The sequence below is a fragment of the Antennarius striatus genome, chromosome 3 (genome assembly GCF_040054535.1).
Source record: "Antennarius striatus isolate MH-2024 chromosome 3, ASM4005453v1, whole genome shotgun sequence".
In the NCBI taxonomy this organism is placed as follows: Eukaryota; Metazoa; Chordata; class Actinopteri; order Lophiiformes; family Antennariidae; genus Antennarius; species Antennarius striatus.
In genome coordinates, this window is record NC_090778.1 from 27,714,700 (window position 1) to 27,738,183 (window position 23,484).

The window sequence follows — 23,484 nt, forward strand, 5'->3', positions numbered from 1 at the left end:
GGATCTGCTCTCGATTAACAAATGAACACCCCCCCCCACGCCCCCCTTCCCACCCAGGTCGCGCTGCGCCGCAGATTCCGACCCGTTGCGCGGAGACGGCGGTCCAGGCGACGCGTCAGCCAATGGCAGGACGCCAACAGCCCGACGTCAAGGTTGGCGCGGCTGGTGGACGGAGGAGGAGCGCCGACGCTCCCCGAGCCATTCCGGACGCCGTAAATCACGTGTTTACCGCCAACGTTACCTCTGATGTCAGCATAACTAATCAGCCCCCCGGCGACCTGGGGGGGGGGGAATGAAGTAGCCACCGGCACGGTCAACCGTAAACACGATTTACACCCCCCCCCAATGTGAAAACATGGATATTTATAGACCCCTTTATGGAGTTCAGCTTCGTCAGTTCGTTTTTCAATAGCATTTTTATTTAATGTGATCCTTTTACGATGACACAGGCGTTTCTGCAGCCCTCCATCACAAGTTATACGGCAGCAAATTCAACTGCTGCTGAAGCAGTCAGAGTGGGAGGGGCTCCTCACGTCGAGTAAAACAAACAAAAACAAAAAAACAACAAAAAAAGGCGCGCAGTGGAGGCGCGCCACGTTTTTAAAAAGCGCGACCGGAGCTATTTACAGGTGTGAGCATCCTCCGAGGAAACCGGCAGAACGGGTTCAACGACCTGCCAGATGCACGGATTTCATGAACACACACATCTGGTTATATGTGTGTGTGTGTGTGTGTGTGTGTGTGATCCATTGATGATTGCGCAGTAAATTCAGGGGAATCAAAACTGAGGCCACGAATCTGTAAAAACGGCCGTTGGAGACTAAAAATGATCAAAACAAACGCGTCGTTGTACAAAAGAAAAATGACATATGGTAATAAAAATAAAGAGTAGCGTGCAAATATATATATTCAGATTTATCGTTTCTAACTGTATGTACAGGACGAAGGCCAATCGCGGAGCTGCTCATCTCTTGGTTCTCTGGATTTGGTCAAAAACAAAAGAAAACGCGAGTCGACCGTCGTCCTTTTTGATTCTTCTGTCCCACAAAAATGCCCGATTTGGAGACGAGACCTGGGGGGGGCTCTTCTCCCCTAACAAACTACAAAGTGCCCCAAAACACCGTCACCAACCAGATCCAGGAAACAGCTGCGTCCATGTGACCTCCCCCCCCCCCCGAGCACCAGTGTCTTTAGCTTCATCTCTGGAAGTGAGGGGGGACCGCCGGATCCCGTGAGGTGGGGAGCGCAGGGAAAAGGGTTAGTCCGGAGGGAGGGGTGAGGTATCAGCGTTTCTTGATGGCGGCTCCGTTGGAGTGGGGGGGTAACTTTGGCAGGCAGGGCTCCTCCACCCCCGCGTCGTGGGAGAAGACTGAGTCCTCACCTGAGGAGCAGGTGGAGCTGCGGGTGTCGGGGTAGCTGGGGGAGTACTGGTCCAGAGGCACCGACAGCTCCAGGTACTCCTGCAGAGACAGACAGTTAACCTTTGACCTCCAGACGTCTCACCTTGTGTGACACTGGGGGGCTGGGGTGAGGGGGTCACCTGGTTGGACGTCATGGCCAGACAGCGATCCAGATCCTCTACCAACTGTTTGAATGTAGGTCTCTGGGAGGGGACGGCGTGCCAACAGTCCCTCATCATCATGTACCTGCAGAGACCAGAGGAGCAACCCGCATCAGGACCACAGGTGTGTGTGTGTGTGTGTGTGTTACTTTCACTAAACAGTAGAGCCTCGAGATAAGAGTTATTTGAGATACGAGCCGTTGCTAGTTGGCGGATGGATACGACGTCAGTGAGACCGGATCTCGTTCTTTACGTGTTGGCGGATGGATACGACATCAGTGAGACCGGATCTTGTTCTCGTTGGTGGAGTAAATACGTAGCTCGTGTGTTCTCAGGACTTTTGCGTTTCTTCTCATTCTTTAATTTAATTAGTTTAATTTTAAATTAAATAATTCTTTACGTAAATTATAGATAAGTAATTAAACACAGGTAAAGCCTGCATGTGTATTGGTTGATAAAAATGTGGGTTGTTTTTGTTTTTTTCATAATTTAGGGGGTCTGGAGCTTTTTTTACAGGCTGGAATGGATTAAAATGATTTTAGTTATTCCAAATCTTTAACTTTAGCGCTCCGACAGATTTAACGCGTACCTCCAGGTCCTTCCTGTAACACCAGTGACTTCATGAACTAAAGCTGAAAGTTTAAAGAGCGTCTGTTAGAATTTAAATGCAATCAGAGTGAGTAATCCAGTGGCTGACGGCGTGTTAACTCTAACGACCCTCGTCATCTTCACTTTACTGAATCAGGAAACGCAGCGGCGCGCGGGGGGGGGGGGGTTGTCCTTACAGCTCATGAGTGCACGTGGAGGGCTTGTCCATCCGGTGACCTTCCTTCAGCAGCTTGAACAGCTCCTCCACCGGGACGCCGGGATACGGAGACCCTCCCAGGGTGAAGATCTCCCACAGCAGCACCCCGAAAGACCAGCTGCACACACACACACACACACACACACAAATACAGAATTCTTGCAGCGTTTCACGTTTTCCTCGCATTCCACGGCGGCTGAAGTGGAAAAGTAGCGGCGCGTGATACTCACACGTCGCTCTGGTGCGTGTATATCCGGTCGAACAGCGCCTCGGGGGCCATCCACTTGACTGGCAGTCGACCCTGTGGGGGAAGGAAGGCGTGTCACCCACACGCTGATCGGTTTGAGACGAGGAAGAGGAGGAAGAGGAGGAAGAGGACACTCACGTTTGTGGTCTTCTTGTAGTAGTCGATGTGGTGGATGTCTCTCGCCAGGCCGAAGTCGGCTATTTTCATCACGTTGTCCTCCGTCACCAGGACGTTGCGCGCGGCGAGGTCTCTGTGGATGCACTGGACAAACAGGAAATGACTGGAACCGGCGTCCTCTGATGGGGGGGGGGGTATTTAGACACGAGCAGAACGGACGTCACCTTTTTGGACGACAGGTACTCCATCCCCCGGGCCACCTGGAAGGCGCAGGACACCAGGTCCTTGATGGACATGTTCTCCACTGGAACCTGGTCTGGGTTGTAGCAGTACTCCATCCCGGGGGGGCGGCGAGCTCTCAGATACTCCCTCAGGTTCCCCTTGGAGGCGTACTCCACCACCACATACAGAGGACCTGAGACCGGGACCACACGTAAACCACCAATGAGAAACCGGCGTTGGAACCAGAGAGGGCGGGGCCTCACGCCTCAGCTGCTGGACCAGCGATGGAATCAAATCTGAGCTCATTAGCACGCTGGTGATTAGCACGCTAATGCTAACAACCCACTGGATTGATTCGGAACATCAACAACTACTGGTCACTGTCCAGGCTAGCCCCACCCCCCTCATTGCTATTGGACGGCGTGTCGGGTCCTACCTTCCTGCGTACAGGCCCCCAGCAGGTTGATGATGTTCTTGTGCTTCCCGATGATCTTCATCATCTCCATCTCTGAAATCAGGTCCGACAGGTCTTTCTCTGTGGCGTCAGCTGGGGGGGGGGGCATACCATCGATAAGTTTGGCCCCAAACGACCCCACAGAACACGTTAACTCTGCTTCTCCGTCTCCCTCGGATTCCTCTGTTCCGTATCAGGATCAGTCGTCGTGACGCGGAGACTTACATTTCAACATTTTGACAGCGACCTTGGTGACGCGGTTGGGCTTCTCCTTGTCCAGCCCCAGCGCCTCCCCCATCACCACCTGACCGAAGCAGCCTTCGCCCAGCGGCTTCCCCAGGACGAGCCTGTGGGGGCGGGGGAGAAGCGTGAAGTCGCCGCGTCTTCGTCGTGTGTCTGGTTTTAACCGTCGTTACACATCTCTGGAGCGGGGACACCCACCTGTCCCGGGGGAGCTCCCAGCGGGGGTCCTGGGGCAGCTCGTACTCGGACACCCCCGACAGCATCGGAGAGCCGCTGGAGGAGAGGCGGGACGGGCGAACCAGCATGACTCCGGAGTGGATGGAGGAGCTGGAGTCCACCGACACCTAAGGGAAGGAGCCTGACATTACTCCCCTCTCAGAGGAACGACCTCCGCTAGCGGCACCCCCCCCAAAAGACGCCGTGAGACTCGGGACGGAGTTAAGAACACTTACCCGACCTCAGAGAGGCTGGAAAATAAGTGTTTCCTGTTAGCAGAAGCTACGTGGAGCTACCTTCACTGCAAAGTCAAGGTTGTGCAGCCAGTTTGAACGAAAAGGATGAAAAGTGTAAATCTTGGAACCCCCCATCTACTTTCTGTTACCTGTCTGCGCAGCGGGATGCTCTTGGCCAGCTTGTGGACGGCCAGCTGGCCGTTGAAGTCGCTCTTCTTCGACGAGGTGCGGATCTTGACGATGATGGCGATGGCGATCATGACGGCGATGAAGAAGAAGCCCACGCAGTAGATGACCACCTCCAGGTAGGTGTGGTTGGCTGGAGGGTAGTGTGGGACAGCTGGGGACAGGAGTGGGGGGGGGGAAAGGGGGGTGTTGGTTTCCAAGGACACGGCACAACAAAGCGAGCGTCTAAAAATCAGAACCTTTGACACGCGTCTAAATATTGGACTGGTTTCAGAACGAAACGCCCCCTTTTTTGTTCTTCTGAAGCTCAAACAAACCCAACGCTGGCTCTCAACTTCCTGTTCTCTACGCCATTAAAGTGTTCCATGTGCGAAAACACGGCGAGCTCTCATCGGAGGAGAACATTTCCTGTTTAAACGTGTCTGACATGTCGACCCTCCATAAAAATGTTCCTCCTCTCACGGTGAAATCCGTGGAAACGGTTCAAGCAGCTGTTCGGCGTTGGCGGGTCAGACTCGCTTTAGACACGCCGGTTCAGCCGCGACCGCATGAACGGGAGCTGTTTTACTCACGGCGCTATGCTAGCAGGTGTGAACCATAACTGTGCACAAAGGCTCTGACTTTTAAACGGCATCGACATGTTTCGTTTCTGCTTCATCCGTCACGTCTGTGCGCGGGAATAAAATCAGCGAAGCCCGAACTCGACACGACGCGTCGCTTCGGCATTCGGTCGTTAAAAATCAAACGCTGTGAATCCAGCTGGAGGTTAGCGGTGTGTTGGTGCTGGTGACACACTAAAGTCGTTTCAGTTCTTGTTTTTTTCCTCCCATTCAGTGAAAACACCAAAAAGGTTCGTTCAGACCAGTTCCAGGGGGGAGGGGGGGGTTAACGGGGTCAAAGCGGTCCGGGTCAGACTCGGTCCTGGGAGGAGTTTCTACCTCGTACTACAGGGATAATCTCAACCTCATGATCTGATTTTGAATTGGTTTAAAACAATAAATTATCAATTTTACTGCAACAAGAAAACAGAGGCGTCAAAAACGTTTACTTGACTTAATTCTTTTGTTTTTGACGTTTAGTTTTAACGTCTATTCTTGTCGTTTCCTGACGGAGTCGTAACCATTTTCCACAGGATGTTCCTGCAACTTTGACAATAAAAGTCATTAAAAAAAAACAACGTTTCTAGTCACGGACACTAATCATTAAAATCATAATGTGGTACATGTACAGGTGGTTACATGTTAGCCTGGGAACATGCTAACTAGCCACATGCTAACTCTGTCCAGCTGGTTCTGACCGTTTCATCTCCTTTAACTCATCTTGATATCTCAGTATCTAATCTGAGACGACCCCCTACCGATGTTTTTTACTCGATTACATTCACAACAACGCATCCCAGGACAAGGCCGCCAAACGGACCGCAGCGCGCCGCCATGCCCTCCCCCCCACCCCCAGCTAACACCAGCAACACAAGTGAGCCGCACTTGTGTGAAGAGGCTGACTTGACAAGCAGCTTGATAATTGGACCGGTGCCCATTCCCAGCTTCAGGAATGGGACGCGTCCGCGCGGTGGCGAGCCAATTATCGGAGGCAGCTGCTGCGCTCACAGCAGGAAATGACATCAGGAGGGCGTGTCATCTGTAGCGCTTGTCAGAGGAAATCAGCTTTACACCGAATCAATGCAAACACCAGTGAAAGAACAGGAACACAGGTCAAAGGGACGTCTGCCAAACAGCCCGTCTAGAACGGAATCCTCCCTGGGGAGACCGGGATGGTACTTCCTGTTTTCATGATAAAACCATCTCATTTTAAATGTTTATTTCTTTGTCATGGTAACCAGGTAGCCAATAGCGACCGGGCTGTTTGGCATTTTCATTGAAGACACAGCAGAGCATGGCCCCAACGCCCCCATCCAGAGTTGTGATGGAGCAGGAACCATGTGGAGAACAGGTGGGGTATGGGGGGGGGGTTCTAGTACATGCCCTGGCTTCCTCTCACATTTCTTCAACAGAAAATGTGAACGTGGACAGCCAGGCTGTGGTGGGAAACAAGAAACAAACGGAAACGCAGGACAGAGACAGAACCACTGATACCTTCAAAAACGGTCAACCATGCAGAGTGATGAGAGAACCCGATAGAATTGCCCGCCAAGCAGGTATACTCCCCAGCGTCATCAAAAGACACATTTCTCAGTTGGAGGACTTCCATTTCCTTGTCCGTGGTGTTAAGGCCAGCGGTCTAGAAAAGAAGACAGGAAGCAGACCCAACAAGAGGCCCAAGAGGGGAAAGGACACCATGAGTTAAGGGGTTCTGAAGGAGAAAGGGGATGGAGGAGCGTTCTCCTCCGCCATCCAACACCCTGCCCAAAAAGTACCACAGGAGCCACCCCCCCGCGGAGGACTCCCAGGAAGAGCCCCCCCAGGATCTGTTAGTGGGGAAGCTGGTTAGACTCTGCACTGCTGAAGCCCACGTCGGGCCGACCCCCCCCCCACCCCACCCCCCATCACCACATCAAAATACCTCCAGTCTCATCTCTACATGCAAGAGATGGGCAACATGGAAAAGTCCACAGCAGAACAGGGGCAACACGCTAACTCACAGTTCAGACACACAGCAGGAGGTCTGGGAAACGAAGGAAGCAGAGGACGGCTGGAAGAAAACAGAGGGGAGAGGAAAAGCTCAGAGCGGCACAAGGAGGACTTTGAAGGGCAAAGAGGCGAGAGTAATAGAAGAAGATGGCAGGAGAGGCCCTTATTAGGAGGGGCACAGCACAGGCATGGGGCAGGAACGAGAGCAGTTCCAACATAAACCTGAGACTAAACACTTTCAACTGTTCTGCTGGGAATTTTCCATAGCGTCATTTACAGTCAGGAGCACCGAGGCAGGAGAGACGGGGGGGGGGAGCAGATGGAGGGAGGAGAGAAACAGCTGAGGACGTCGTGTTCAGACGGGTCTAGTTTTTTCCCCGTCGGTCCTAGAAGGGCCTCCACCGTGTCGTCCCCCGTGACGCCGCCGCGTGATGTTTACCTGTGGGCTCATATCTGGTGACAGTCAGCCAGGCCGACTGATTGGCCTCTCCTATATAATTGGACACTTTACATATATACTCTCCGCTCTCCTCCTCCGTCACGTTGTAGAGGGTCAGCACCTGAGCGTCCGAGCTATTGACCCCAGAATGCTGCAAGTAAAAACACGTCAGGGGCAGCAGAGGAAAGAGGAGCAGAAACAGGGTCAGTCAGGAGGCAGCGCTTCCAGGAGAGCAGGTCAACATCTGGGCAGGTCACGTTCAAAAGGTCAGACATTTTGGAACAGGAATGCACCATGACTGTATTATTTAGAAGAGGATGCTCGACGTTTGACGATTCCATGTAAAGAGGATCGCTCAGCCCATCTGGACCGCTTTTCATTTCTCACAACAACCGTTCAGAAAACGTTTCTTCTTAAGATTAAAATGAAAATATAAAAAAAAAAAACTCAAAATGAAACCAAGTGCAGCTGAAGGGAAAGGACCGAACGAGCTGCAGATGCTACGCTGTAAAACCGTTTGTGTGACGACTCCCTTCGACTTCAAACCGCTGCTTTCATCGCGGCGAGCCTTTGATGAATCCATTCATGCACCGAAAAAATGAGTACGAATGTGTTTTAGAATTTAAAAAAATAGCCTGTTCACATTGCTCCAGACCAACAGGAGCAAATTCATTCAAGAGACTCTGATGTAAATTTAAAACACTTGAGCGTAATTACCTTAAAAATTGACCTTAAGATGAGTTAAAATCCGGATAAAAATGAATCAGAGTCCAGAAAACCAGAAAAATGAAAGAAAATGGGAACGACAAATCGCATCCAGGAGTAAATAACACATTCATGGCGTCCGTCTTTACAGCAAACTGACGTTACATCTCGCCGGTCAGTCAGCTCCTACCTTGAGGACTCGGACATACGGTAAACCGTCGGGGCCGACTCGGCTCCCGTTGACCTCGATGTGCTTCAGCCACTGGATGTGAGGCTGGGGGTCGCTGAACACCTTGCACTCAAACTCCACGTCGCTTCCGACCACCGCCGTGCGATTGGCCGGCAGACCGGCCTGCAGGATGGGTCTGTGGGGGGATCGCTCTGCAGCAGACGAAACACACAGCAGGGGCAGGGGATTTAGAGAAGCGATGGCGTCCGAGCTTCTCTCCTCGTCTCCATCCGTCGCTCCAACCACAAGTCAACTGGACTAATCCATCAAACAGCTGGGAAAAAAATGGTCAGACTGACCGACGACGTCGAGCTGGTAGGTGTGGTTGATGCTGCCGTACTGGTTTTCCACCACGCAGGTGTAGTTTCCTTTGTCAGAGGGAACTACAGACTCCATGATGATGGTCCACATGTGGTCCCGGACCTGGAAGTCCAGATAAAACAACCCCATTACCTCCTAAAGAAACGTTCCGCCTCAAAAAGCAAGTCCAGTGGTCTCATCTGAACGCCAGGCGCGGATCCTCAGTTATTAAATGTTTCTGGAGCTTCACAGCTAAACAGCATTTTGTTCAAAATCAACACGTTTTTCCTACAAACAATGAACGTCGTTTGTGTTGTTTTGTTTTTTGTTACCCCACCCCCACCCCCCCGATAACAGACAGAGACTAAAAGAGATTTCTGGCTGCAGAGGCCCCGAGGCTGATATTTAACACCCAGACAAGCAGCAGCTCAACCGACAGACGTGAGCCGACGTCGGACAATGAAGGTCGGATGTCTAAATGAAGGAGGTTGTGTAGGTATGACGAACGCGAGCACAGCTCTTAAAGCGTATCTTCTCCTGGGGGAGTATTCTGTGCTTGTTAGGATGAATTCTTGCCTCTGAACTACAAGCGTTAGCGCCCCCCGTGTACACCGGCGACGACAGGTTCCGTTGAATCATGGCTGCTTATTAAATTCTGGAGGAACTGGCCGATCACTTCCTGTAGCCTCATTAATCAACGCAGGAACAGCAGGGAGCCGATCAGGCTCACAAATACGACTAACAGTAAAAAAAATTTAAAGAAAAAAAAAATTTTCCTCCATGTGCTTCCTCTCAAAACGAACGACCGTAAATCAAATTCAGTTGCTTTAAAGCTCCGACCACAAAGGTCAATGATGTGTCGTGTGATGATAACAGCGTACCGCGCCGCTCCCCCTTCCTGCGACACCACCCGGTGTTTTAATCAGCGACTCTTTGTCCCACCTGACAGACCACAGAAAAATGGGAACCTGCTTTGTATACATCTGCCCCGACCTGTCTTATTAGCACCAACCGATGTCTGGCACTACTTTCCAGGACATGATTTATTCTTTTCTTCCATGAATCGGGCCCCGCCCGGCGGCGTGTGATTGACTGGTGAACCCCGGAGGCACGGCGACATCAAACACGCGTGTACACAACGCAGACGTACACTGTCCCTCATTTAGCTGCCAAACGTGATGAAGGAGACCAGCTGCCTGCTGCCAGATGTGTCGTGCTTGACTTCATATACATGTGGTTCCCCCCCCCCCCGACCCCCACCGCCCATGACACCCCCCCCATACGTGTCCACACAGACGATACGAACAATGGAAGCTCGGCTGTAAAGTAAGGCGTGTGGGAGCGACGAGGTGCGTCCCCGGCCGCCGCCGCAGACCTTTGCACCTCGAGCAGCCAGAGGGTGAAACACGCTGCATGGATGGGTGGGGGTTTTCCATAATTTATGCTTTTTTACAAGGCTGGAAGGAATAAAACTGATTTTAGTATTTCAAATGTTTCACTTACGAGGGATGGATTAAACTCGTATTTCCGGGTTCTGCTCGTATTTTATTAATTTCACCTGACATTCCACTAAGAGGAGGGGGCGTCAACACGACAAATGAGTCACTATCATTGGGTGGGGGTGAATTTTCTCAGGCGCCCTGACGCCATTTCCAGGAACACTATCAGATTCAGCCCACGCCCTCGCCGCCATGTGAATGTAGCAGTAAAGCATCTCCTCAGCTGTTAACAGCAGTTAGCGTCACGTTCGAATGTCTGGGACAAAAGGAGTGAACGACACCCCCGACAGACACAAAGGGCGTGGGGGGAGGACTGATACCCAGAACGAGGACAGCCAAAGGGATCCTCGGCTAGGATTGCCCACCTGGAGGAATTCAAACGGGCACGGCGTTCCATTTGTGGAATTAAGTTTCATCTTTTCTCAGGTCAAATATGAAACTCTGCCTTCAGCTCGTTGGGAGTGTTTCCTCCTCCACGGGGAGGGAGGGGGGGGGGCAGTAATCTAATGTGAGTGAACAACCTTGAAGCCTCCGATGCGATGGTCTCTCTTGAACTCCTTTCCGTTCTTCAGCCACCTCAGCGTGGGCGTCGGGTTGCCGTTGGCCTGACATCGAAACTTCACCGTCTTACTGGCCGGCACGGCGTGAAGCTTCTTCTCCATCTTCTCTGGATGGGCCCACTGTGGGGCCATCGCTATGGAAACGAGAGGACAGACAGTAAGCCATGCTGTTGGAGGGGTTCACAAACAGACCTCAGGTACACCGCTGGGACATTCCTCCTCATGCACAAGCTGCCCCTAGGCAGTGACAAGTGATTCAGAGTGACATCACCCCCCACACACACACACACACACTCTCACACACACGGTAGGCCCATAATTGAATCATAAAGCTCTCAAATCACCGACCACAACAGCGACTCACAACCACACGACCGATCAGAACACTTACGCAGCAGTTTTTGACTCCCCAACAGTTTGGCTTCCTCTGACGAAGACTCTTCATCTTCATCGTCGTCCTCAGACGAGGCCAAGGTATCGACTGGTGAGACAGGAGCGATTGGAATTCCACTCAGCGAGGGTTCAAACAGAGGAACCGCGGACGATGTCGCCCCCCCCCCCACCACCACCACCACCAGACTGGTTTTACCCGTGACGTTGAAGACGACGCTGTGATTGCTGAAGGTGGTGCAGGCGTACAGGCCGGAGTCGCTCAGCTCCACCGCCTCGATCTCCAGCTGGCCGCTGTGGACGCGGGTGTGCTCTCCATCCACCACCGCCACCTGGTCTTTGGTCCAGTGGACGGCGTCGGCGGAGTCCTTGGCGGTGCAGGGCAGATCCAGACGGTCGCCCACGTACAGCGTGAACAGCTCCGCCGGCGTTTCCAACGGGGCTGTCGAGAAACAAAAAACAAAAAACGGAAGGAAGCGGTTTAATATCAACGGCTCATTGGTTGCCAGATCCTCAGATCAATCAGAATCCTTTATTGATCCCCAAAAGGGGGGCTTTTTGTCCCAGCTGCTCTGTTTCAGAACGGAAAGACGAAGTCAGAATAAGAAGAGAGAAAGGAGATTCTGGATTGAGAATAAAATCTGTCAACATCTAATAATGGACTTATTTTTTTAAGATTTGAACTACGAGACCACAAAACCATTATACACTCCCTTTAAACAGACAAATAAGGTCAAATAAATTGTTTTGACTCATCGAATCAGCAGGAAATGATCAGGAGGAGACAAAAACACCATTTCTGCCCCCCCCCCCCCCCCCCCCACATACACTGAACACAACAAAAGTCCTGCGGTCCTAAAAAGCAGAGCAGAGAAGTCCTCTCTTGATATCCTGCTGGCAGAGTGCCCCCCCCCCCAGCACCTCTCCCCCAAATTAAATCACATCCCCGATGAGCCAGCCCCCCCCCCCCCCCCCCCCCACGTCTGCAGGCCAGGAGCTACTTGGGAAAAGAAAGGTGAAATTCAATTAGAGGATTGAAGAGAGGGGGGGGACGTCACGGAGCGGGACACCTGAGCCCCCCTGCTCTGAACGACGACATGGTGCCCGAGAGGGGGGGGGGGGTAACGCAATTACGCTGACACACGCCGTCCGTCACAATGGTGTTGTTTGTCTAGTTACAAAGGTAGAGATTGTCGCTGGACGACCAGGTTGACATAGTAGGATCACACACACACACACACACACACACACACACACACACACACACACACACACACACACACACACACACACACAGATTTGTACATGAACTATTATTTACACAGTTCATTATCCAACAATTATTCCCCGGCTCCACAGGAAGGCGTCTTTATTTTGTCGACAACACTTGGAAACGGCGAGGCGTTGGGTTTGAAGCGATAAATGGCGAGCAGAGACAGGTAGAGCACCCCCACCCCACCCCCAGAGATTTAAGGCCACCCACACTCAGAATGGTGATTATAGTGTTAAGGATGAGAAGCCACACAGGTAAACCATTAATGACTGACTTTTATTATTCTCATTTGAATTAGCTGCTAAATGCTACTAGCGGTGTGATGTCGGCGCGTCTCAGAGCGGCTCAGAGCAGCAACAACAGTGACCTCCACTCCACCTTTGTGAGGGAACAAGGTGTGACGGCCCCGCCTCCAGGCGCTGTAAACCGGACCGCTGTCGGCCACAGTGCGGGATCCATCATCTACTTTGAGCTGGGATGATTTTTAAAACTCGTTTAGCTGCCCTTTCCTCGACAGCTAAGTGCATTCATGAAATAGTTGTTGAGTGTCGATTGGTTTGTGTGGATCGGAGCCCCGTGGCGGCAGGACGACGTCATCAGAGCTATAATCTAATCCGTCCCTCAAAACGAATTTATTGAAAAAAAAAATAAAAATAAAAATCACACTCCTGTGAACCCACTTCCTCAAAACAGGAAGCCCCTCTCAGGACGCCATCGGTGCACCCGGCTAATCCCTCCCACCGTCACAACAAAGGCCTCCCAACAATAAAGGCCAGCCAGTGAGCATGTGCAGAGACGGGGCCTGCTGCAGCAGGTTCGAGTGCCAGTTGCTATGGCGACCCCACTTGGGTCTAGTAAAGGTATTTCCTGAATCACATATGTCTGACAGGCCCTTAATCCCAGCAGGAAAAAGGGGGCCAGGGGGTAGGATCAACTTTCTCCTCAAAAAAACAAAAAAACCAAAAGGGTTGAAGAAGCATTTAGGGAAGCGACCCAACCTGGACACACACGGTGTGTGTGTGTGTGTGTGTGTGTGTGTGTTTACGTGCCTGCCCTCTACATGCAGATGTCACTGATAAGACTGAGTCAACATCGCAGCTGTTAATCTGGCTGCAGACATCATAAAACAGCCATAAAGGCAGTAAAATGTGCCGGCTGCTTCATCAGAGATCCGTCAGGAGTTTAGAAGAGAGACACGACAACAGGTCGGCTTCAGACGCCATCTCCCTCCCCAACAGCTCAGAAACATTCACCAACACGGACCTGAGGGTCAGGGTGGAAGCATTTCATCTCAATTAATCCTCCTGCTGCTGTGATTGGATTAAAGCAGATTATTCTGGGAGTAGCCCATCTGGAATGTGTTCTCCCACTTGGAAAAATTTTTTATTTTTTTTTAAAATTGATTGACATTGCTTAAAATCAAGCTAATCACACAGATTATGAAAGGAATTTAGTGAAGAAGAAAGGGGTTTTTAAACTAGTGGGGGGAGGGGGGGTAACTAAAGGGAAGAGTTGGCGCCAGTCTATGGAACCTACGAGATAGGAAGCAATATGCCGCGTGAATGACTTGTGGGATTTCCTGCTCTCGCTGGAGTGATGGTTGAATGCAGCGAAGTTGAGTCGGGTTGGAAAAAAAAAGGAAAAGCGTCCGTGGCGTGTTTCCTCTGCGGAGTCGGAGTGAAGGGCGGCTGACGCGCAGAAGGGATTGAGGAAAGACAAAAGAACAGGAAGCCAGAGAAAAGGCACAACGCTTATTAGCAAACCCCCCCAAAACCCCAGCCAGCGAGCGAGCGAGCGCTCCTCCTGAAAGCTCTCCAGCCGAGGAGCTTTTCATTCCTAAATGAGCCGCTGACAATCGGAATGGATTAACACTCGGGGAGCTACGAGCGTTACCGTGCAGCGCAGAGCCCCATTTCCAGCGCCATTTAAATGCATTTGGGGTGACGTTACGGCTGCGGGGGTGGGGGGTGGGCAGCAGCATCACCTCCACGCAGGAAGTTCTGGTTTCACACGCGGCGTGACGGGTCTGTTGGTCGCGTGGAGGAATTCAGAATGCCAGCATTTTAATTCACACATTTACAAGTAATATTCCAATCATATAATACAGCTACACCATCTAAAGCCCCAGTGTTTGTGCCGGGGGGGTGGGGGGCGGAGATTTTAATAGATTTCATCTATATACTAAACTGTTACGGTTTTTGTCATTATTTCTAGGGTTTTGGGGGCTTTTTTCCCCAAGAATGGAACGGATTAGAATTTAATTTGAAATGGTTGAATGTTGTTTGACTCATTAGTTCCGTGACACACACACACACACACACACACACACACACACACACACACACACACACACACACGTTTTCAATCACAACAGTTTGATCTGAATACTGATCACAGACGCTGCAATGGAATGAATGACGACACCTTCAGGTGGATTTTGACAAACTAAATAAGTAAGAAAACCCTCAGTGACAGTCACACAGTGGTTGCCATAACAACACGACGACGACCGATGTCGATGGACCATCCCCGAAATGAAAGCTGGCAGGAGAGTATATGAGACCTGATGTTTTTATTCATGCTGGAGGAGCCGTGGCCCCCGGGTCTCCATCTCTGTCTGAAACGTCTCTGAGGATGGGGCCATAGGAGCCCCCCCCTCCTCCCCACCCCCACCTTGAAGGGTCACCAGCTCCTCTCCCCTGACTGACAGCAGAGCACCGGGGTCAAGAAATATTTTTGGATCAACAACTTTTAGACATCAGAGCGGGGGATCGGGGTTGTGTGTGTGTGTGTGGGGGGGGTGGGGGGGCACACCACAGCAGCATTTCCATATTAGATTCACTATTTTGTTTCCAACCACACAAAAGGAATGCGGCCAAATGCTTCTGCTGTGATTGTTTGACGACAGCTGAAGCCGTCCGTCACCCAGCGGGGAGGGGGGGGGGGTTGGAGGGGAGGTGGGGGCGGAGGAAAGTGAAGCATTCCCAGGCGGTGGGGGAGCTGGAGGCGCATAGATAGTACCTGGCCATTTGGTGATTAAAAGCTGGGTGGAGTGTAAAGGCATCCCCCCCCACCCCGGTGGAAATTTATGGCTGCCCTCAGAAGACAAACATTCTCCTCAGAAACCCAATCCTGCAAGAGGATGATGGGGGGGGGGGACTCGAAGTAGCATCTTCTTTTTTTTTTCCCCCTCCAAAGAGCCGAGCTAATTTATAGTTTCTCTGGCAGTTAACTCCCCCCTCAGTGACAACAAATACCTTTTCATTACAAAGGAGCAGAGCTGGGAGGCACAGGCGCAGCCCGGGGGCTACACATGGGAGTTATTTACTCCTCCCTGTCCCGATGTTGGCTTAAACACAGCCGTGCTAAGTTTATTTTAGGGCTGAAAAGGTCGACAGAGACCCTGTTGGTTGATTACTCTAATTATAACGCTGAGCTTTATCAGACGCTCCTGCCGTTCTCCACTTCCGACTGCAGCGTGTAAACATCCAAAGTCAGATACCCACAAGTCTGGGCAGCCATTACTGCGCTGGACACCATCCAAGAAACACATTTTTTAGGGATTCAATTTCAGTGCCTCGTTCCACTTTGCAGAACTTAACTTGTGTAAGACGGAGCTAAAATTCCTCACGGACAAACCTCAAGTTCCAGCATCTGGTGCGACAACAAAACACCAGTCAACAGAGCGAACGTGCCGTCGGTATTAAAATCAGTTAAAAGCTCACAGACGAGCAGTTCCAACTGGAATAAAAACGCCGACGCCACAAAGAGCAGACGCCACCGCAGCCTGGTGTGTGTTAGGGTTACATTCCTGCTCCAAGAACAAAGCTGTGATTATCAGGACAGGCGTCAAGATAAGACAAACTTAATAAGCTCCAGCGGATCCAGGATATTTATGATCCTGCGGGAAGGCGGCTCACCTTCATCGGTGTTGGCAGGACGGCACTGACTCCTCAGAACCTGGGCGAGTAGAGCCAGAAACACCACGACGTTTGGCCTCATCAGCATCCTGCTGACGGAGCTACAACTGTTGGCTTTTCCGCGACCGGAACTCCATTCAGACCTTTGGGGCATCGGCGGCAGGTCATTCACAGCAAAGCGGCTGAAAACAAATTTTAAAAAAAAAAGTCAGAAAAATGTGTTGAATGATCCAGAAAATGAGAAAATCACACAAAAGTTGGTAAGAAAGAAACATTTAAATTCAAATCTGATGAGAGGAACCAGCAGAAAAAACTTCTATTTTGCTAATGAAGAAATTCCTCAGTGGTCAAACCAAAAAACAAATATTCTGCATGTCTGCCAAGTTCAAGGTGCTTCTTTTACCATTCAGGCCAGCATGTACAAAAAACACAGATAAGAAGCGGCAGAGCGCTGAAGTCATGTTCGCTTCTGAGGAATTAAATGTTTTGTTCCCACTCAGGTCGACGTCACGTCGGTGGGTTCTGCCGCCGGACCCCCGTCAGGCCTGAAGGATGCACGACGGATGACGCTCACACCAACATCTGCTCGCATCATCTGGCCACAGAGATTAACACTTGCCCTGAACCCCCCACCCACACACACACACACACACACACACACAAACACACACCACCCCCTCGAGGAATTTGTGTAAGACCAAAAAAAAATCAAACTCCAACCTGTTACGTGACACCACTGAGAGATCTATCGCCCAACAGTTGGTTTTGGTCCCCAAGTAAAACGAGAATGACCCCCCCCACCACCACTCCTGTAAACATGTGCTCCAATGAGATGTGAGGACGGCAGGCCTCCTTCAAGACAACAACAACAATAAACAACAACAACACATCAGGCTCAGACCTGTGTTCACACCGTTCTGGTGCAGCCGTTTCCCCTCAGAGGCGAGCGCTGGTGGGCGTCCATCACTGACGTGGTCACCGTGTCCTTCCTCACAATCAGTGTGTGTGTGTGTGTGTGTGTGTGTGTGTGGGGTCTCTCGACAAGCAGTGAGTCAGTGTTTGGAAGCGCTCCAGTGAAGCGACCGCAGAGCGCCGCCGACCACGCCCCCCTACCCCCCACCCACCCACCCCCCAGCCGACGGCATGAGGAGGGAAGCAGGAGTGACACAAGGCTCTGTCATCCTCTGCTCCCACAGGACCAAGAGTTAAACACACAGTGTGTGTTACTATACACACACACACACACACAGTAAAACTTCTCTGACACGCTTGTTTTTGCGTGTGATAAATTCTTTTCTTCACGAGTTCTGATTCTGTTTCGATGATCATGTCCAAATGATCAATGACTCCGACACAACAGGCTTCACAGTGAAGACAGGAAGCAGCTCAATTTTTCGTCTTGTTCAGCAGTTCTGACAATTTAAATTAGTATTTTAAGTTTACACGTGATGAAGAAAATCATCCACTGAATTTCTGTTCATTGACATAATTCTCCTTTGGTGACTTTCTGCTTATAAATGAACTAAACGTGAACTAAACTCAAAGTCATCGGTGAATAAATCTGAATGACTCGAGAATCAGGATCTGCAGATATACACGTCCCATTTTTATAAAGAAAAAAAGAAAAAATTAACGAAATCCAAAACCCAAACTGGAAATAACAGAAGATAAATTAAGATTTCAACATTCAACTGTGAAGAAAACTAACAAAGTGAAATATTTAGCGTCATATTCTGATCCAACACACGTCCGTCCTCTCTCTGGGGGTTTGCTGTGGTCGTTAAATGAATAACACAACGGGTTGTGTTGTGTGAATCTGTCTATTCGCTTCACACTGACTCAGACTCTCCAACAGCCACAGACGTCTCAACAACTGGACCAGCTAATCGTGCATTTCTTTGCTCCTTCGCGTTTGTGACTCTTTGTTTTCTCGCTTCTAAAAGCGTTGTATGGTTTTACGTGTTTGACTAACCCAGATTTACAAAAACACACACACACACAAAAAAAAGGGGGATTCACAGCTTACAAACATAAAGAGAAACCAACGCGTCTTACTAAGATCACGTTCAGTAAGGCTTGTGGATTCTGGAAAATAATAAAAGGTTTCAACTGCACAGATTACAACACGCAACACATTCAACTCCTCTCATTTTACAAAGACAAAAGGTTTGAGGCCCAACCCATAACATGGCCTGCTCCATAATTACAGTTCACCGCCATCCATGCATAAAATTCCTCAGCTCCCAGATTCTGGAGTCGAGCTCAGAGTTAACTCTGCAGACCGGCGGACGGGCGAGCATCGGACCGTTTCCCTCAGGCTACTGTTTTCACAAAAACACACACACTGCTGGCTTTTTCTTTTTGCCGTGTCACAATGTGAGCCAGCGGCTCGCCACCGACGTGTCACGGAGGGGGATCCGGTGTCGCGCTCCAACGTAAAGACAATTAATCTAAAGCCATTTGACACCGTGCTATTTAGCTGACACATAAATCCAACGTGCTTTTCAGTTTCAGACGGACGGAGACGTTTTCTCCAGGGAGGTTAAATCCTGACACGAGACTGTAAAAGCTGAGAGCGGGGTGAAAACGCACCGCATCGAGGGCCAGACAATAGTTCTTCACAAAAACACGTTTACACTATTTTTGAGACGAGTTGCTGACATGAGTAACGATACGTGCCAAGTGTAAAACTCAAACCGAGGGCCGTGGGGCCAAACTCCAGCTTCTGGTTCCTGAAGAATCTTATAATTCCTCCACTTCTGGAATATTCCTGCTAAAGCCGCTCCCTTCAGATCCAGAGGTTTTCTGTGGATTCCAGTGATGGGCGCCTTGAGAATGATCCAGGACTTCTTCTGGAACCAGGTCATTGGACTCTGAGATCTGCTTGAAATCTTCTTCCAGTGACATCCGAGCTTCATCTTCCTCACAGATGAGACGGTTTCTTCTAGGATTTCCTGATTCTTGATGGAATCCATCTGACCCTCTATAGGATGCAGGTTTTCAGTGGACCAGGAAGCACAGCTGACCCAGAGCATCACCATACTTCATCAGCATCAACTTCATTCCTCCACCTCCAGACGGAGATGCCCCTGAAGATTCCGGTTTGGTTTCAGGGCTCCACAAAAGAGCACCCCAAACCTTCTGGGCCTGACCCAGATGGTTCTGAGGAGCTGGAGCCACTTTCCTGAATCCTGAAACATCTGGGAGCTGATGGAGATCTCGACCTGAGCAGAGGAACCTTTTGGACCCTCGTGCTCACAAACATCCATGATGTCACGGTGCTTTAAAAACATCTGTTTTTGTGTATGTGTATTATTAGAAATAACCATATACTGGGGTTTGCAATTCAATGTGGATTCTTTTTTTATTTTTTTAAATCTACTTGGATGTATAAAACTGTTCTTGTGTGATTTGTTGATCTGGATAACTTAATTTGCAACTGTAACCATGCAGGGATCCGGTGACCAGGATCATTTCTGCAGACATGGGAAACATTTGATGGACAACACGCATAACGACACAACATGCGGTGAGAAGCCATGAATCACCAGCTTTCTGGGCTTTGACCTTGGTGTGGACAGCATTTATTCACGTTAACGTCAGGATGTGATTTAAGGCGCCAGCTGTGACTTAACCTGGGGGGGTGGGGGGGGTTGGCTGAGCTGCAGGTAACATTAAGGCCTCCCATCTAAAAGCATGGCGGTGTTACTGCTCACAGATGAGAACCAAATTGACAGAAAAACCACACAAGTATGGCAAAAATAATAATAATAATTTTTTTTTAAAAAAGAGAGACCAGAAACACACAGTGGTGTGTCAGGAAAAAGATGTGTATCATTAAAACATGTCGTTCTGAACAATGAAACCCAATCAGGTGAATGAAAGCTAACCCTTTAGCATTTAAAACATGACAACATGAGGCTAAATCTTTAAAAAAGAGAAGAACTCACCTTTAATGGACGGAGCTGAGAGATGACTAATGTTGGTCCGAGAAGAACAGTCCCGATGTGAGGCTGGATGCACAAAAAACGTCCCAAAATAAAAAATAAAACCCAAAAAACACAGTAAATCCACTTTTAGATCCGTCCTGGGTGACTCAGTCCGCGCTAACTACTACACGCATATTTTAGCCAAACTTGTGCGACAGAGGGAAAGAATGTGAGCCCCCACTGAAAAAAAGGGACAGAAAAAAAACAAAGTGAGCAGCGGAGGAGAAAAACTTCATTAAACTATTAAAAAAAACTACAATTTCGTGTCTCTCCTTCGCGTTTTTTTGTTTCGTTTGTTTGTGTGTGTGTGTTTTCTTCACCTAGCTAACCTGAGGAGACACGCAGCGCAGCCGCCGCGGCGGGTCATCCCTTTCTCCCCGAACCTCTTGGCGCGTCCCGGACGAAAAGTTCCTCAACTCCCGTAAAACAAGATATCCCGGAACGGAAAGGCGTCCAGCGTCAGGTTCTAGCGAGCAGAACGGATCTTCAACGAATCCCGGGAAGTATTCCGACCGTTCATGGCGGAGAAATGCTGTTTAAACGACGAGAGAGTCCGGGCTGCTCCGAACCTCCCCCCCCTTAAATCTGTGGATATGCGCATCCTCCGCTACAGGGTCGCGCGCCAGTCAGTCGCCTCACGCACATCCGGTTTGCTGCTACAAAATAAAAGTCAACCAGAACGACAATGTTTCCTGTCTTTTTTTTAATTTTTTTATTATTTTTTTTATGTGTGTGTTTACAATTAGTTTTGGGGAAAAAAAAAAACAGAATTGCACAGAAGTCAGGACTGCACCAAAATACACAAATGTCTGAGAGGGGATGCCAAAAAGTGTAAATGCCCCCCTCCTTTCGACAGTTGGTCATGTTGGGTTATTTTTTAACAATAGATTGTTTTAAATCTCCCAAACCAGTCACTGCCGACTTCTTTCATTATATAGTAAATTAATCGTTATTCACGTCAATTATTTTTAAAATTGAGCCACTATTCTGAGTCGGACACTTTGCCGATACCACTAATGATAGTATGACGTGTAATAATATGATAGATGACATTGAGTCAAAGCACCAGAGTAATCCCTCCACCCTCACTGTGTAATGAATATTATATCGTTTTTGTCAACTTTTTATTATCATTTTGATATATGCACTATATAAACTAAAATAGAATATTTTCATCGTATTTTAGTGTAGTTTGATATAACTTGCTTTGAATTCTTTTCATTACCTCTGTATATGATCGCTTTAAAAAATAATTTACTAAATATATTGTCCACTTGTTTGACTTGTTAACGTCAGAGTAAGAACATTACTTCAGGGGTCGATTATTTTTCCATGCAATCACACTGCGTCTTTTATTCTGAAAGCAAAAAAACCGGATATGCCAACGCAAGCGAGACGTTACGCGCCAACTTGGCGCAGGTTAGACGGGCTGGTAAAAACCTGGCTCCGATTGCCATCCGCAGCTCCTCTCCTGCAGAAACACACCAAGCTCTCCACGCCACGCTCCTCGCATTGTGGGATTGCAGGGGTCAAGCAGTCTAATAAGGTCATTAGAAGTCATTAGAGTACTCCTGCGTTATATTTCAGCTACAACAGGTGGTATACTGTAATCTGCAAACCTCAATGGAGGTAAAAATCCACACTACTGCTACAAGGATACTGAAACTACATAGAACGCATTTGTGCACTCAGGTTCAACAGTCCCTTAAATTAAACGAATCAAATCCTGATCTAAATTTGGGGGGAAATGTAAACGATCTATAAACGATTTGATTATTTTCCTCTACACAGCAGGAATCTTCAAAAGACTCTCGAAGATCACTGAGAAGGTTCCTACATAGACAAACAGGAGTAATATAAAATATTACTGATCAAAATACAAATCACTTATTTAAACTCCAACATCTTCTCATTACAGATGAGCCATTTGTTCTTTTAAAGCCATATTAACACCAGGACTACACATGTTGATAATGGAAGTGAAGGGATGAACACCACAAACAGGATGAAGGCATTATTTTCCAGCTTTAGACAGTAAATATAATTCTGCTTGTCCTTTTCAAATTGCGCCCACGTCCTGTTTTGGTTATTTCCGCTAAACGGGTACATGTCAGACCAATACGTCAATTAGTGGTTGATAGGTTCATGACCTAGTTTGAAAGAACATAGCACATTTATTCATTTATTGACTTCCAGGAGTCCAAAATCAGCATCTTCAATTTGTGTTTGATCAATTGGGTCATGCTCCGCCATGAATCGGCACCTCAACTGGGGTGCACCCTGCCTCTCACCCGTAGCCAATTGAGATGGACTCTAGCAGACCTGTGGATGGATGGATGGAAGCCCAGCAATTTCAGTGTGAAAATAAAGGTCCTGTAAGTCTAGCTTCACGGCCAGATTATTTAATTCTTTTTATTTTAATGTACTTCAACTACTCTTTCTTCATTTGTGTACTTTAAAAAGTTGCGCTATTGTTTAATTTTATTCCCAGATGGTGGACATTCATATGAGAAAGTCTTCAAGGACTTGGCTAACAGACAACACTTTAATCAAACTCCCACTGAAGGCCAGGATGATAAATAGTTTTACTGCAAAGATCTTTGGCTTCATCTCAGAGAGCATCAGAAACTCTAACAGTTCTGCCAACTCAGCACAAACACAAGTTTGCTGCGCCCGATCAAACACACGTTCACATCCGTGCTCGGATTCACGACATGACCGACAGATCACAGTCCATTGGAGCAGCAGCCACCCATCATGGTAATTAAATGAAGGGAAGACAAAGGGACAGATTTGTGTTGTCTTTTCTGTGTTGACCATGTGTGGCGCTCTCAAAACAACAGATGCCATAATGGCTTCACTTCATTAGAGATCTGAACTCGATGCTGAGACAAAAATCGCCAAGCGTTCTACTTATCATGATCGTAGACGTGGTTCAGACCCGATTCAGAATTAACACTTTAAAATGACATTTCTGTCATTATCAACCCATCCTCATAATCACGTGAAGTTTCTTCATCTACAACAGTTTCTATTGCCTCACAGTAGAATGTGAACCAGAGCCAGTTAGCCAGTTGGCTAGTATCTTGTTCTGAATAATCAAAGTGGAAGCATGAACCATGTCTCCTAGGCTTTGTGCTAAGCTAAGCTAACCAAGAGCAGCTTCAATAGCTGCACACATAAAACCAGAATAAACATTCTTTTAACACTCTATATTTTGTAAGGGTTAAAAACAGGACGTGGAACGTGAACCGCTGCCAGTCGGTGTCAAAGCCTGAGATAGAGATTTGTGCTAAGCTAGGCTA

General features: G+C 48.9%; 1 protein-coding gene across 2 annotated transcripts; it reads right to left on the reverse strand.

Moving 5' to 3' along the window:
• Window positions 1-397: 397 nt before the first annotated feature.
• Window positions 398-20,780, reverse strand: LOC137592726 (fibroblast growth factor receptor 1-A-like). 2 transcript variants are annotated; one of them, XM_068311078.1, is made up of 18 exons: window positions 20,141-20,780; window positions 16,191-16,372; window positions 11,197-11,439; window positions 10,999-11,088; window positions 10,569-10,741; window positions 8,548-8,671; window positions 8,210-8,400; window positions 7,315-7,465; window positions 4,251-4,441; window positions 3,848-3,993; window positions 3,632-3,753; window positions 3,389-3,499; window positions 2,955-3,145; window positions 2,752-2,874; window positions 2,597-2,667; window positions 2,347-2,484; window positions 1,541-1,646; window positions 398-1,460 (listed from the first exon to the last, which is right to left on the reverse strand). In XM_068311078.1, exons 2-18 carry the CDS (start codon window positions 16,342-16,344, stop codon window positions 1,284-1,286), a joined length of 2,502 nt encoding a protein of 833 aa, XP_068167179.1. In that variant the 5' UTR covers window positions 16,345-16,372; window positions 20,141-20,780; the 3' UTR covers window positions 398-1,283. The 2 variants fall into 2 exon arrangements, with proteins under 2 accessions (XP_068167179.1, XP_068167180.1); XM_068311079.1 differs by lacking the exon at window positions 7,315-7,465 and adding an exon at window positions 6,381-6,525 and having other exon boundaries at window positions 20,141-20,778.
• Between the last annotated feature and the right edge of the window lie 2,704 nt (window positions 20,781-23,484).